Raw genomic sequence first — 14,766 nt, 5'->3', positions numbered from 1 at the left:
GAAAACCTAAAATATAACAACAGAAAGGAGGAAAAGATTCCGGGGATGATGTGGACTCGTCTATGGAGAGTCACATCTTTCATAACGTTGATTAAAAATATCATTCAAAATATGGAAACACGACAGCAGTGCTTTTGAACAAATCGGAACATCCGGAAGGCTCAAAAGCAAGCAAGACAAAAACACAGAACGGAGGGGCGCCTGGCTGGCCCAGTCGGAAAAGCGCGGGACTCTTGATCTCAGGGTGGTGGGTTGGAGCCCCACGTTGGGTGTAGAGATTACTTAAAAATAAAATCTAAAACAAACAAAAGCACAGAATGGACTGAGTCGAATCCACTATGTCACGTATGAAACACGTTGCATTATATGAATAGTTCCTAGAAGTAGAAAATTAGGCTGGAAAATCGGCCAACGGAATAAGAGAGAAAGGCGGGGAGGGAGGGAAGGAAAGAAGGAATCATTAAGACCTCAAAATGTGGCAAAACGAAACATGTTACCTAAAAGACTGTAACAATTCTCAGCTGAGCCAAAACCGGCCTGCCACACCAGCACCCTGGTGCATCTGATGAGCAGAGCTTCAGGCTGGGTCACCGGTACACGGGTCACACAGGGAGGTGGTTTGAGGTTGGCGGACCCAAGGGGGCATGAGGCAAACACCTCCTGACCGTGCTCACCTGGGCTGAGGGAGCTTTGGCCCTGACCACACACGCCGAGGGCAGAGGACGATCCAGACGATCCTGGAGGAAGGGTGAGTACTCCTGCCCCCCAGCCCGGGCCTGTTCCCATGGTGACAGAGCCCCTCATGCTGTGACAACCAGGCGAAGAAGCTGGATGCAGGTTCCTGGAAGCTGGGCAGCTCTGCTCCCCGCTGGGGCCTCGCTGAGGGCCTCTCCCAACCCCCAGCCTCCCTGCCCCCTCCAGTAATGTCCTTTGTCTCCAGCTGTGTCTGCAAATGCCTCTCTGTGCCCCCCCCCCAGCCCCTTCTTCTGTCTGCGGGGTAGCACATGTCCCCCCCCCCATCTATTTGGGGAGAATGGGGGGAAGCGACTCTTTAATTAATCTCCTGCCTTAATTAATTATCGTAATGGCTTTCAACTTGGGGAAGAGAGGGGCACAATGCGCCTAATATGTTTTTATGTCGAGGAACACATTCTCTACTTGGCAGAGAAAGAGGCCAGTTTGGACTGGGGCTGCCGAGTGATTCATAAGGAAATGCTCCCGCTGCAAATGCAACGTCCGCTTCCTGTGGCGAGGTGGTCACCCTCCCTCTCTTCCTCTCCCTGTAAGATCCCAGCCTCCTTGCCTCACTTTCCCCCCTTTTTCAAAAGCCCTCCCCCTCTTAACCCACCTCTTACCCCTTCTCACATCCCTCATTTCCCTGCCACCCCCTCTCGATGTCTCTCTCTTCCTCTCCAAAGCCTGGATGGAGGGTTCTTAGGGGACACGGCCACCGAGCAGACGCTCTAGGGCTGACATCCACTGGCTGCACGGGGCCTGGAGGGCATCGTGAGCAGAAGAGGTGGGGGCCCAGCTCAGCTTTGACCTGCTCCTCTGTGAGACCTCTCAGCTGGCCTTTCGGGGCACCTCGCTCGTCCCCCAGAGAGTGGGGGAAGGTTGCCGGGCAACCTTGTGTGAACAAAGTGCTTTCTAGGTCTTAGTGGCCCGGGGTGAGGGCTTCTCCGGGTCTGCTGTGAGTGGGGAAGGTCAGAATTTCTGGAAAGAAGGAAGGAGATGAAGTTAAGGAAAAAAACAACCCCACAAATCACTCTTTGATGAGGTGTGAGTCTCCACGGCAACCTGCCCAGGGCTGAGAACTGCGGAGGCAGGAGATGCGCTGTTGCCATGGAAACCACATCCTAGAAACCCACCGGTATTGGTCCCTGTTTGCCTTTGCAGATGAGCGCTGGGGGCAGGGGAAGTGGACCTCCTGGGTCGGGTCCCTCGGGGGAACTGGGAGGAGGGAGAGAGTGAGCAAAGAAGGAGGAGAGGAGGAGGAGAGGGGGCACAGGAGAGGAGACAGGGAGCGGGGAGGAGAGAGAGAGGGAGACAGGAGGAAGGAGGAAGGACAGAACAGCTCCAGGCATCAGACAGGGGGATCCTGAGTTCTCTGGACTTTGCCCGGTGGAGAAGGAAGCCCTGTGCTCAGTGTGGGCACGTGCCAGTGAGCTGGGTGCAGAGGCCTGAGCTGGAGCCCCAGGCTGAGTCTCATGCCAGTTAGAGCCACGACACCCACCTGTCCTCACCGCTTTCATCCCACCGTTATTCCAGATGCGTAAATGCAGCACATCCTGGGGTCCCTGTTCACTGACCACAGAACAACCCCCCAAAGGTTCTGGAACCGGAGGAACTCAGTTTGGGGCCACCAGTCCTCCTCTTCACCCACGGTCCCTGAAGCACAGTGGTTGCAGAGGGAAGGTGATTGGAAGCTGGGCCCCAAAGCCGGCCTCTTGCCCTAACTACTCCCTGACTATGGGTTGGTTCCCTTCTTCTGGGAGTTTGCGGCCACTGGGTGCCTAGCGCCACCTGCTGGTGACCACTGGAAGCACGGTAGCAGTGACCAGAATCGGCAGGTCTGAGTATGTCCCCCAGCACGGAGTCTCTGGGACCTCTTCAAGCCAAGGGTCAAACCGGGACCCTCCTCCAAACCCCACCCAGATGGCCTGTGGGCTCACAGCCTCATAGAACACCCGGCTAAGCCCTGCCCAGAGACTGGGAGTTAATACACGTGTGTTCTTGGGGTGCCTGGGTGGCTCAGTTTGTGACTTCCAGCCCCCCCGTGGAGCTCTGTGCTGACAGCTCAGAGCCTGAAGCCTGCTTCAGAGTTTGTCTCCCTCTCTCTCTGCCCCTCCCCCGCTCGTACTCTGTGTGTGTGTGTCTCTCTCTCTCTCAAAAATAAACACTAAAAAATATCTATGTGTGTTCTTTTAATTTTTTTTTTAACGTTTATTTATTTTTGAGACAGGGAGAGACAGAGCATGAACGGGGGAGGGTCAGAGAGAGAGGGAGACACAGAATCCGAAACAGGCTCCAGGCTCTGAGCTGTCAGCCCAGAGCCCGACGCGGGGTTCGAACTCACGGACTGCGAGATCATGATCTGAGCCGAAGTCGGACGCTTAACCGACTGAGCCACCCAGGCGCCCCGTGTGTGTTCTTTTAAGCTACTAAGTTTTGGGTAATTTGTCCCACAGCACAGAAGGTAAATATAGATGCTGTATCCAGAATATTTCATGCAATATTTAAGAAATAAGTCACTTCACTCCTGTCTGTACCTCAACCCTAAGAGGAAGTATTATTACCCCCATTTATAGAGGGAAAACTGTGGCTTGGGGCTAAATTGACTGAGGCCACACAACGGCTGGAGGAGAGGGATAAAGGCCCCAGAGACCCCACGATGAAGAGCCCGGAGACCGGCCCGGGCAGTGGCATTGGCCTTAGCCCGCACTGCTCGCTGCGCTGTGTAGCAGCGTGAAGGCCTTTGGGAGAGTGTGTTCTCCTGGGTTCTCTCGCAGGCCCCACCCCTCCCTACTGCCTAGTACTCCCCCTGCTACACAGGCTTCTCTCAGTCACCCACCAGGCTCCTGAGGGCATGTGAGTCTCCAGCCCACAAAACTAAGGCAATGGGAGGTAGAGCCCTGTTTGCCCAAGAACTTGAGAGCAAAGGGCAAGAGCCTAGCTCTCCTGGGAATGAAGCTAGGGAAGGAGGCAGCCTGCGATCTCCAGGGGCAATGCCGCACTCCCTTCCTGAGCTGTGAGGCCACAGCGCATCACCTCCGTGACATCTGTATACTCCAGGGTCACTGCGCCCTCTGTAGCCCGGGGCCAGGCCTGGTCTGACGGCCCAATACCAAGTAGAACAGAGGAGGGACAGGGACACCCAAGGACCACAGCCTTAGAGGCGACCCCCCTCCAGCTCCTGGAGCAGGGGTGGATCAGGGGAATAGGGGAGTTCTCATGAGATGGTCCCCACAGGAGGGGTGCTGTTTCCCTTTAAGGGAAAGGCAGGGATGCCGGCAGATGTCACGGCAAGCCCTGGGGCCCTAACTTGAACTTCTTTAGTTCCCCCCTCCCTCTTCTTGTGCCATGTGGGCTAGGGCAGAACTGCCTGCACTTATAACGAGAATTAGGCCCACATACACCCCACATACGCAGGTGACATTTTTTCCCTAGCCCCGCTGGAAGTCCTGGAAGCAACGGGATCCGCATTTGAGTCACTTTGTCAGGAAAAGTCAGTTTCTCGGCATTAGCTGAGCTCAAAGCTGCAAAGAAATGCCCTCCCTGGGCCACTGAGGGCTCTAACACAGGCCAGTGCTTCACAGGGAAACTTCTTAACTCTGTCATACTGGCAAGTAGCCATACTGGCCATTTTTTCAAGTTTTTGTCCCCCAGAATTTCAAAAGCAGGTTACATTTGAAGCGTTCTTGGCTTAGGGCAGCTAATTTTCACTAGCAAGCGCTGCAGGAAGTGATGTGATCGTGGCTCACTGTGCTGCACCCAGGGACTGTATACACGCCTGCCATCTGGACCTCACAACCAGCCCGGATGGCACCTTATTCCCATTTCACAGATGGGGAAACCGAGGCATGGTAAGTAGCTTGCCCACGGACACACAATTAGCAAGTGGGAGGTCTGACTCCACTGCTCCTTGTCCCCTATGAAAAAGACAAGCACCAGGCAAGGGACACTGTGTCCTGAATGACAGCCAGGTCACAATATCACATTAATTGAAGGAACCAGGCTGAGAAAAAAAAATAGGTGTATGTGTTGGTGGGCAGTGCAGCGGTGGGACTGGCTAGGCAGCCCCCAAACTGGAGAGGGTCCAGCCTTAGAGAATGAGTGGGTCCCTTCCGCCTGGGGCCACCCTCTGTGATGACAGCAGGGCTGGATGAAGAAAGAATGGAGAGTAAGCCTTCTTGCTCCACTGCTCTCCTTAGAAGCTCAAATACCAGGGAGTCTGCTTCACAACGGAGCCTCTTCCTGGGGCCTCAGTCTCCCTCTTCCTGCCCCCAGGCCGAAGGCTCCCGCCTGGATCTGGCCATCTGAGTTGCTTTAACCTCTGGTTGGCCGTCTGTGCAAAGGGGGTGACATCTATTTTTCTTCGTTTGGGAGAGGATTAGATGAAACGACGCTCTTGGCATAGGGCTTAGCCCCGCATGAGACCACAAGGAACGAATCCCAATGGAGCTGCATGCTCCCTCCGCCAGAAACCTGAGTTCTTCCAATCCCTGAAGTATAAGGTCATGATAAGCCTGGGGTGGTTGAGGTGCATGGTCATCTGGGTCAGGAGGGAGGAGGATTTGGAGTACCGCGATTCATGGACAGAGGTCGTGCTCCTGTTCAAACTCTCCACCAGGTGGCGCCACGGTACAAAATTCACAGCCCTTGAAGCCAACACCTGGAGACGCTGGGGTTTCCAGGGTCTTCCTGCACAAGGAGAATGGAAATTGATTACCCAGGCTAGAGAAAGCCTGAAGCTGTGTCACTCTTCAAGGCTTTCTTCAATTTCCTTAATCTAAGTCTGCATCAAATATGGAGCAGGACAGGGTGGGGAGGGGTGGCGGGGGGGGGGGAGTTCTGGGAAGGAGTGGGGAGGGAGGATGGGGGTACAGACCGTGAGGCTGGCAATACCACGCCGTATCAGCAGCGACTTCAAACACCGTGGGTCCTCGCTGAGCCAGACAAAGCTAGGCGAAGACAGGAAAGGCACCATAGCCATCTGCAAAGGGAACCGAGAAAACCGAATGGGACTCCAGAGGCTAGTCCTGCCTTGACCTCTCCTGGCACACAGGAGGCTCTCCCTGAATGTTTGCTGAACCAACTTAGAAGCTAGGACTAAGTTCAAACCACCCAAGGAACCTCACCCCTCAGGCAGTGGAGAAACCCTAGTGCCATTTCTCTCAGGGACCCCACAATTCAGAGAAACAGCCCCATGGAGTGGTTCAGGGTCAGAGCTACAAGATCCTTCGGGGGCCAATTATGTCAACCCCTTATGGTACAAATGACTTCATGGAGGCCAAAGAGGGTCACCAACTCACCCAAATACCAAAGCACAACAGAATTAAGAAGGTGTCTATGCACTAATAAGAAATGTGTCCAGTCCAGGATGTACTGTTAAGTAAAAAAGTGAGAGCAGATATGTGTCTAGTTTTCCATTATTTGTATTTTTAAAAAGAGAAACTTAGTATACTTTATGTTGCTTATATTTGTGTAAATGAATTCTGGAAGGATTGAAAGGACACTAAGAACTGTAGTCATGGGGTGGAGGGGGATAGAAGGATGGATGGAAGGAAGGGAGGGAGAGAGGGAGGGAGGAAGATGGAAGAAGGAAGGAAGGAAGGAAGGAAGGAAGGAGGAAGAAAGGAAGAGGAAGGAAGGAAGGAAGGAAGGAAGGAAGGAAGGAAGGATAGAAGGATAGATGGAAGGATGGTTGGAAGGGAGGAAAGTTGGAAGAAGAATGGGTGGGTGGATAAATGGATGGATGGATGGAGGGAAGGAAAGATGGATAGAAGGAAGGAAGGAACGAACAAACGAAGGAACAAAGGAACGAAGGACTGATGGATGGACGGGGACAGGAGAGGGAGTTGAGATTTTCTTCTGTATGCATTTGTACATCGCTTGATCTTTAAATTTGCGGATGTATTACCTTTCAAAGACTAACCTTTAAAAATAGCTTGCTCAAGATCATATAGTATTTCCCACAGTCATGGGATGCCTTTACCTGACATGTGTGAAGTGATCTGGGGGGACTATGCAAGATGACAAAGCAATTCACAAACACAGCACCAAATCATAAAATGAGAAAGCCCTTTCCTCTTCATGGCTCTTCAGTCTTCTGACTCCATCGAGGAGAATGTCTCAGTGAGATGCTAATAGGTCTTTAACACTCTCTAAATCCTGGTAAATTGCCTTTTCAACAAAGAAAGCAGGCATCCGGCTCAGAGCCTTGGCCACAAGCAGCGGCTAGCTAAAATGGAATCATGTTATTGTCTCTACACTGAACTTACTTGTTTATAGTAGATATTTCTACTATGAATGGCAGGTAACGCTCACTCTCCATTTACAGTAGTCAGATGAGGCTTCCTTTTCAAAGAGATTTAAATAAAACGCAAGTTGTTCTCAACAAAAATGTGAAGTAAACCCTAATGCTGTTGTTTTGTGCTAACCTTGTGCCAGGGTCTGCTAAGTGCTTGCCACGAATTAATACTTAATCCTCCTGCCCCTGTGAGGTGCACAGGAGGACAGAGGGGCAGAGAGCATGTGGACTGTGTCCAAGGTCACCGGTTAACTGGGATGGAGCCGACAATGTGAACTTAGGCATTCAGCCTCCCGCGGGGACCCCCCCCACCGGATTGACCAAGGTTGGTGGTCCAGTGAATGCAGACCAGCCCTCCTGCCTCCAGCCCAGAGCCCAGCCCACCCAGCCCTTGACGAAATTGCCCTAAAGGCTCAGGCTTCACTTTGGACAGTTTCATCTTCCTTTCCAAACTCTGGGTCCCAAAAGCCAAATGGTTTCAGCTCTTGCCCCACCCCCAAGCCTGAGCGTCTGGCTGTCTCTCTTTCCCTCTTCCTCTCTCTGTGATGCGCGCACACGCACGCACACACACACACACACACACACACACACACACGCACTGCAGTTCCACTGAAGTGCTCAATCTGCTTCTTGAACTTTCTCTTGCTGCTCTTTTGGGCCCTGGCCACAAGGAAGGGTAAGCTTTGCCTCTCCCGTTGTCGTGCCCTGCTGGAGAGGCTGCAAGCTTCTCTCTCCATCACATTTTGGCAGCAAAGCCCTCTGCGCTCCCTCCCCCACCCTCACCACCCCTGCACAGCCCTTCAGGGACCCTGTGCGAGGTAATTGGATTTCTCCCCTTGTCAGTTTGCGATGAAAATGTCATGCATTCAGGAATGCAGGGAAGAGGGCTACACCCCTCTTCAGCGGCTGCAGCCCAGAGCTGGAAAGCTACGGAGGCCACCCAGCTGGGCAGCTGCGGCCAACATCCTCACACCCACCCTGCGTCCTCTGCCCTCAAAGAGCTGATCTGATGGCCACAGTGGGTCCCAGCAGGTAGTGAGGCCTGCCCCTGTCGGGTCTCCCTCCTCTCTGAGCGGGCAGAGGTGGCTCCCCCCCTCTCCCTGGGCCTCTGCACAGTCAGGGGTTCTACTGCCTCTCTCCTCCCAACCTTTGCATCAAAATCGCCCCCCTTTGAAAGAGGTAGGCTCTGGGCCGCATCCCTCAGCATGTCTGAGAAGGTCTGCAGTGAGGTCTGGGAATCTGCCTCTGTAACAAGTCCACGGGTGATTCTGACATCCGGCCAAAGGTGAAATCAAGGAATGGTTAAGAATGTGGCCTCAGTTGGATCCTCGCTCCACCCCCTGGCTCACGAGGGGTCCCCGGGCAACTTATAAGTGCTCCAGGATATGCTCAGCAGGGAAATAAAAAAGACAGTAGTAGAGCGTGAGTCATAAGGCTGGGGGGGGCGGCAGGGGCGATGTAAATGAATGACGTCGAGTGCTCATCACAGGTCAGGCACACAGCACGCAGCAAATTCCTCCCGTCCTCTTAGGAGATCTACAGCAAGCCCCTCAGGGTCCCGGCCCACACAGGAGCAGCTGTGTCGGGGGCAACACTAGTCTTCGAAGCCCAGCACTACCCCAGCTGGGGGTCCCAGGCGCCTGCTACCTTGTGGCCACCTAAGGCCAAAGCCCACAGCATGGGAGCTGGGGTCCAAGGCACAGCGTCTGTGGAGGAGGTTTGGGGGTGGCCGCGGCCCCTCCTTTTTATGCCCCCCTCTCTCATCCACCATGCAAGGGTGAGCCTGAGGCTCCGAGAGGCAGGAAGGACCCTGATCATCATCCCTCTCCTTAGAGGTAAGGAACAAGGCTGTTGAGAGGCCAAGTGAACCGTCCAAGGTCACAGACCCACAAAGTAGAGCAGGGCCTGCGAACAGACAGGTCTCCTCCGGGGCCAGGTGGCCTGGGTGGGGGTAGCCTTCGCTGCCCGCAAGGTCAGGCACCCGAGGGCAGAGGCTCTGACCACCACACCAAGGCTTCTTCCTCAACTCAGAGCCAGAACCCCCAGTCAGGGACCTTGGCCAAAGGGCCGGGTTCTGGTCCCAGTCCCAGAGAGCCGGGAGCCAACGGAGGGCTCCCTGGGGAAGCTGGCAAAACGGGAGGTGCCATTTGGCCCCATCTCAAGTTTGGTATCTCTTATGGGAAGGCAGCAACATGGCCTCCACCTGTAGGCTAGCTAGACGGTGGGGAGAGGTAGGGTTTGGAAAATGAAGGCCTTGGAACTTACGGAAGGAGGACCCAGGCACCCGGGGAGTCTGGGAGATGGAGTGGGGACAGGCCGTCAGACCCCGCAGCTCCACTCATCAGGTAACCCCAACCAGGGAGTCAAAATAACTCCACAGGGGGAGGGGGAGCTCCCCTTTCCACAAAGGCAGCAAAGGCCTGGTGAGATCCAAGCTGCGGCTCACGTGGTGTGGGGGGCAGCTCTCCCCAAGGCAGCCAAGCCGAAAATCCAACCTGACACAGAGACACAGGGCTTCAAGGATTAGCCCTGGAGATTAGCAGAAACCTTCCCTGAAAACCTGCCCTCCAAGCAGCCCGGTCCGGGGGGTCCTGTCACACAGCAGGCAAGGCAGGGGGTGGGCAGAGGAAGAAAGCCCCTCCCTCCTCCTTAGACAGGAGGTCTAGGAACAAGATGCCCACTAGGCCGAGACGGCCTTCGGCCTCACCCCAAGCCTCATCAGGACCTGCATCCGGGAGGAACAAGCCTCTGCCAGCTGAGAACCTGCTGGCACCACGCTTTCTCAGCGTGCGCAGGCAAGAGCCTCCCTGAAGGCCATTCTGAGGACGGGCAGGGAAAAGGCCCCGGATGCTTCTGCTACACAGGTGGCGCAACCCTAGGGGGCACTCTGCCTCGGCCCACGGGCCACGCCGGCCCGGCCTACCTTCAGACCCCGGGGGCTTTGAGAAGGGAAACAGCCCAACGGTTAGCAAACTGCCCAGGGCCCAAGGGGTACAGGGAAGGTGAGTTGAAATAAGAAGGGTCAAGAGGCGGGTTCCTGATCCCACCAGAGCAATTCTGTCAGGTCCGGGTTGTGTGTGTTGGATGAGAAAACAGAACTTTTTTCTCAAACAACTCACCTCAGGCCCCCAACCCCTTCCCTTAGGCTAACAAGTAGCTGGAGGGGCCTTGGCCCCAGGGTAGGCTCCTCCTGCACCTCAGGGCCTGCCTGGACACGAGGACAGGCCCCATGCCCCCCGCCCCCCCCCCCCCAGGCTCTTTCTAGTCAGGAGCGGGGAGGAAACCCCTGGGCTCCCCTGCCTTCCCTAAAGGGCCTTCGCTTCTCCTCAGAAGGCTCGGGCCTTGGGAACCCACACCAAATTCTAGACAAAAAGACCGTTCTCAGACCTGAATTTGTGGACTCAGATTCATACCCCTTAAAGGGACTTTATATATTGGGGGTTCACTTAAGATTTCTTTTCTTCAGAGTCCCACAGCTTTGCAAAGCAAAAAGAAGGGGAAAGCCCAGCCCCAGAGGGACATGTTGAGGGGGGAGTATGAGGGAGGGGGACGCTGTGCACGGTCATCCCTTCCCTGTGGCTGTGAGGCCACGGCCACATAAGCTTGGGGGCTGGCAGAAGATGCCATGGGGGACAGCAGGGACACCAGCCAGACCTGGGCACCACCTCCCCTTGCCCAGGCCCCACAGGAGCGGCTGGAGGCCAGACCCTCCGTTCCCTCTCTGCAATGCCCCCAAGGGCCCAGCGCCCTCCCCTCCATCACAAAGGGAAACCATGTTCCAACAGCTGCCCCCAAATAAAGACGCAGGAAACACTGAGAAAGGAGTCCTGTTCCAACACCACAAAGCTCCTTCGGGAATGTCTGTGGTAAAGGCCACCAGCCCCCTCAAGGGCAGCAGTGGGCACAGGGGTGTTTTGGGGGGCAAGGTCCCGTTCCTAGGCAGCACAGCAGGCTCTCAGGAGGAGGGACAGAATCAATCTCAGTCTCAAACTACCCCCCAACCATCCCATATACACCCCATGATGGTTTGTTCCACTAGCCCTGGCCTTCAAGAAGCACCTCCCCAGCCTGCCTTCCTCCCCCGGCCCCAGAAGAATCCTAAGAGGAGGTGAAAACTCTGGTCTCCAGGCAAGGGAAGCCCTCAGGCTCACCCAGCCTCCCTCGGACCACCCCATGGGAGCTCAGTCGTCTGGTGTTACCCCCTCCCCGCCCGCAGGGCCTCCACACAGACCCAGGGCTTACAGGCCCAAACTCAAGGCCTCCACTCAAGAACAGCAGGGCACCCTGAGCCCACACGCACTGAGCAGTCGGCACCAAGACCTCCTGCTTTTTAAGGAGCGTGAGCCGCAGGAGGGAAGCCGACCCCCTGGGCACGGAAGCCTCGCACCCCAGCGGTCCCATCGCCACAGCCTCATCGCCATTCTGGCCACAGGACTCCACCCCCCACAAGGCCGACATCTCAGAGTCAGCCAGAAATCGTCCAAGCATCAGACAAGAGGCCCGGGTCTGCGCTTCACCTGGACCCCCCTCCCCCGCTCAACAGGCTCCCAGAGCCTATCAAGAAAAGCTTAGAAACCCCGGACCCCACCCCAACACCCCGGGGGTCAAATGCCCACCTCCGCCCTGTTCCCAATCCCAGTCACTCCCAACCACCCTCCTCGTGTCTTCCAGATTTACAGGCAGCTGTACAATCATTTATGAATGTCATTACATGGAGTCCATTTTAAATCTCTTTATTGAAAATGCCACCGCAGTAAGTAGATGCCAGTGAGACTTGTCATAAACAAAAGTAGCCAATTAAAAATATACCATTAAAACCAAACAGGGCTATAAAAGTCTGGAAACTTTTCCCATCTGCCTTAAGCCCGAGGCCTCCTCGCTAGTAACAGGGGGAGTCATGCGTGAGTTCCAGAGGCATGAGAACACGCTGGCACCAAGTTCAGGCTTTCTTCTTGGCATGAAAGGATTGGAAGAGAACTGGAAAGGGAATCCCTTTCTTGCTCTGACTTTGTGCTTAACGCGGGCCCAATACTACCTAAAACCGTCTCAAGGGACTGAGGGGATCCACCCAATCCTTTGGGAAGGCAGGACCGGAGGCTTCCTCTGCCTCACGCCTCACGCGACGGGAACGCGTGTTCTCTGAGCGCACCTTCAAGGCACCCTGAGACCCCTGCCCCTGTGCCTGTTCTCACCCCCCAGGCCCCAAAACTCCCTCTCCTCCACGCCTGCCCCACTAGCTGCCAGAGGTCACCGCTGACTCAGGTGGGACACCAGGTAGACGAGGCCCACGAGCAGGAGTCCACGCACGCCAAGCATCATGAGCAGGAAGAGAAGCAGGATGGAGGTCACCGGCTCCACAGCATGGTTGCCGAGATGCCACTGGGGGAAGCCCATGTTCACCAGCTGCCGGTTGAGGTCATTGAACGGGGACTGAGCAGCGCCCAGCCTAGCACCCGCCTGCTGCTGGCGAGGGCCGGAACCCCCCGGGGGGGGCACCATGGCCCCTGTTGAGAAAGCTCTGGAAGGTGAAGACAGAGAGACGAATGAATCTGGAGAAAGCTTCCCTGGCGCGAAGTACTAGGCAACAAGGGAATCTTCTGGGCTGGGCTCTGCCCTCCCCTCCAGCCCCCGAGGGCCACACCTTCCTTCCTCAGCGATCTCCAGATGCCACCCCCGGGGATGCCAATCACAGAGTCATAAGCTCTGAGAGCACAGAAAATGCCACTCTATTTTCCCCAAGTCCTGCCAGGGAGAAGGTGCCCAGGCCAGAGAAAAGAGAAGGGGTCAAGGAGGGCGGGACCACAGGGCACTGCTCCCGAGCAGGCACTCGTATCATCGCTCCTTCCTCTAACACCATCATGGTCTGGCCGTGGGCCCATCTTTGCCACCTTCCCCGGGTTCTCTGTCGGCCGGCAGGCTCTTAAACAAAGATGTGCCAGCTCCAGCAGGGTTAACCAAGTTAAAGGAGAGACAGCTGTTGGATTCAAAGTCTGAGAAGGCTTCCAGAAGAGCAAGAACTGGGGAGGAAGGGGCCTGGCTGGGACATAAATCTTCAATTTTCCCCCAGTCTTGACCCTGTGTTCCCCAGCCCGACGCTCTGCAAAGAGGGCTTCAGGCTACAGAAGGTTAATGACTGGCAAGAGAGCTTCGGGGAGCTAAGGAGTCACTGGCACAGAGGACAGGAGGCCAGCTGCTCCTGCCACGGGCGCTGGGCACCTACCTGTCGAGGGGTGCTGCCGCGCGAAGGGACAGTGTTCCTGACGCGAGGGTCGTCGTCCTGCACGATTTCCCCATTAGCCAAGATCCGCACCATCCTCCCAGGAGCTATGGGTCCCTGCTGGGCTGCACCCTTCCCCAGACCTGAAAGAAATGATTTATCAGAGGTAAAGGGACGCTTGCCTTCGTGGGAAAAGCTGCGATTCACACCCGTCACCCGTGCCCTGCTGGCACTGCGTCTGATGAATTACAAGGAGAGAAATAAATGCAAGTTATTTGACAGACAAAAATCTTTCAGACACGGGAGTCCACTGGGAAAACTACCAAAACGATCCTTGGAGATGGATGTTCTAGGAACCACTTCCAGCAACCCCAGGGATGAGCGCCCACGCTGTGGCCCAGGGCCTTGTGGGAAGTCCACTGAGGCCCACCGCACTTACACCTCCCGACACGCTCCGGAGCAGGTACAGCTAGAGGTCCAGAGAGGTCTAACCGGCCTGCCCAGGACCACTCACGTAGAGGCAACAGAGAAAGAAGGGGAAGCCAGGAACGCTGGCCCCAGGTCCTTCTCTCGGCTCTAAATATGGAGACCAGGGCACCGAGATCCCCCGTGTCCCCATTTCCCATCCGTTACAAAATGGCCCGTTGGGAGTAAATGCCAAGGACCCGGGCCTGCTCCCCACAGAAGCTCTGGGCCCACTTTGGAGCCACTTCAGGTTCACTGCCAGGCAGCAGACCATACTGCTGGCCACAGGGCCGCCAGCGCTGGGGGAGGAGCAGACCTTTCCCGCAGAGGGCACGCCCTCACCTGGCCCTCACCTCTCAGATAACACCAGTCCCCCCCCCCCCACCCCTGCTCACGGGGGCGGCGCCAGCCTTCCCAAACTAGGGGACGCGGGATGCGGCTGGGGCTCTGGGCCGGCCCGCTTCGCAGACCCCCAAGGATGTCCGTGGGCTGGAGGTGGGGGTGGGGTCCTTCCATGGCGCTCTCCGAGTCTGTGTAAAGGCCATTCTTTTCTAAGGAGATGAGCCAGTTTTCACCTAAATTCTGAAAAGCACTTGTGACACGCGCCCCAAAGGGGGCGAGGAGCCCCTGTTCTGTTGCCCTTGGCCCAGAGCGTGGGACAGGCGGGTCCCCCTTCCGAAGCCCGTCGGTCCCTGGAGAAGGCCAAGCGGGTCACGGAGCTCCGCAGTCCCTCGGCGCTTGGCCACGTCGAGCCCGCTGGGTGGGCGGAGGCTTCGGTGGGCCCTCGGGGCACCTGACTCGGGAGCTGGGGGCGGGGGGGGGGAGCTCGGGGGACGGGGGCGGCGTGCCGCGGGGCGGGGGAGGGGACAGGGGGACGCGGGCTGCGGGGAGGGGGCGCCGCCCAGGCTGCCGAGCCCGGGCTCGGGGGAGGGGAGGGATGCGCGCCCGCTCGCCCGCGCCCCGGGCCCGGACACCCACCTTCGGGCGCGGCTCCCGGGCCTCGGCTGCGTCCACTCCCCGCGGCTCCCAGGCCGCTTCCTCCCACCTGACCTCA

The 14,766-nt window shown here is 56.5% G+C and overlaps 1 protein-coding gene across 1 annotated transcript; it reads right to left on the bottom strand.

Annotated features, from left to right (window-relative positions):
- Positions 1 to 11,747: 11,747 nt before the first annotated feature.
- FAM241B (family with sequence similarity 241 member B) lies at positions 11,748 to 14,518 on the bottom strand. The gene is given in 4 exon segments (XM_040485239.1): positions 11,748 to 12,520; positions 12,522 to 12,548; positions 13,251 to 13,390; positions 14,288 to 14,518. Coding segments are annotated over 3 exon segments (363 nt in total). The 5' UTR covers positions 13,344 to 13,390; positions 14,288 to 14,518; the 3' UTR covers positions 11,748 to 12,277.
- Between the last annotated feature and the right edge of the window lie 248 nt (positions 14,519 to 14,766).

The sequence above is a fragment of the Herpailurus yagouaroundi genome, unplaced genomic scaffold (genome assembly GCF_014898765.1).
Source record: "Herpailurus yagouaroundi ecotype Mexico unplaced genomic scaffold, PumYag 163, whole genome shotgun sequence".
Lineage (NCBI taxonomy): Eukaryota > Metazoa > Chordata > Mammalia > Carnivora > Felidae > Herpailurus > Herpailurus yagouaroundi.
The sequence above is the reverse complement of the archived record's forward strand: the minus strand, read 5'-3'. Positions and strand labels throughout refer to the sequence as shown.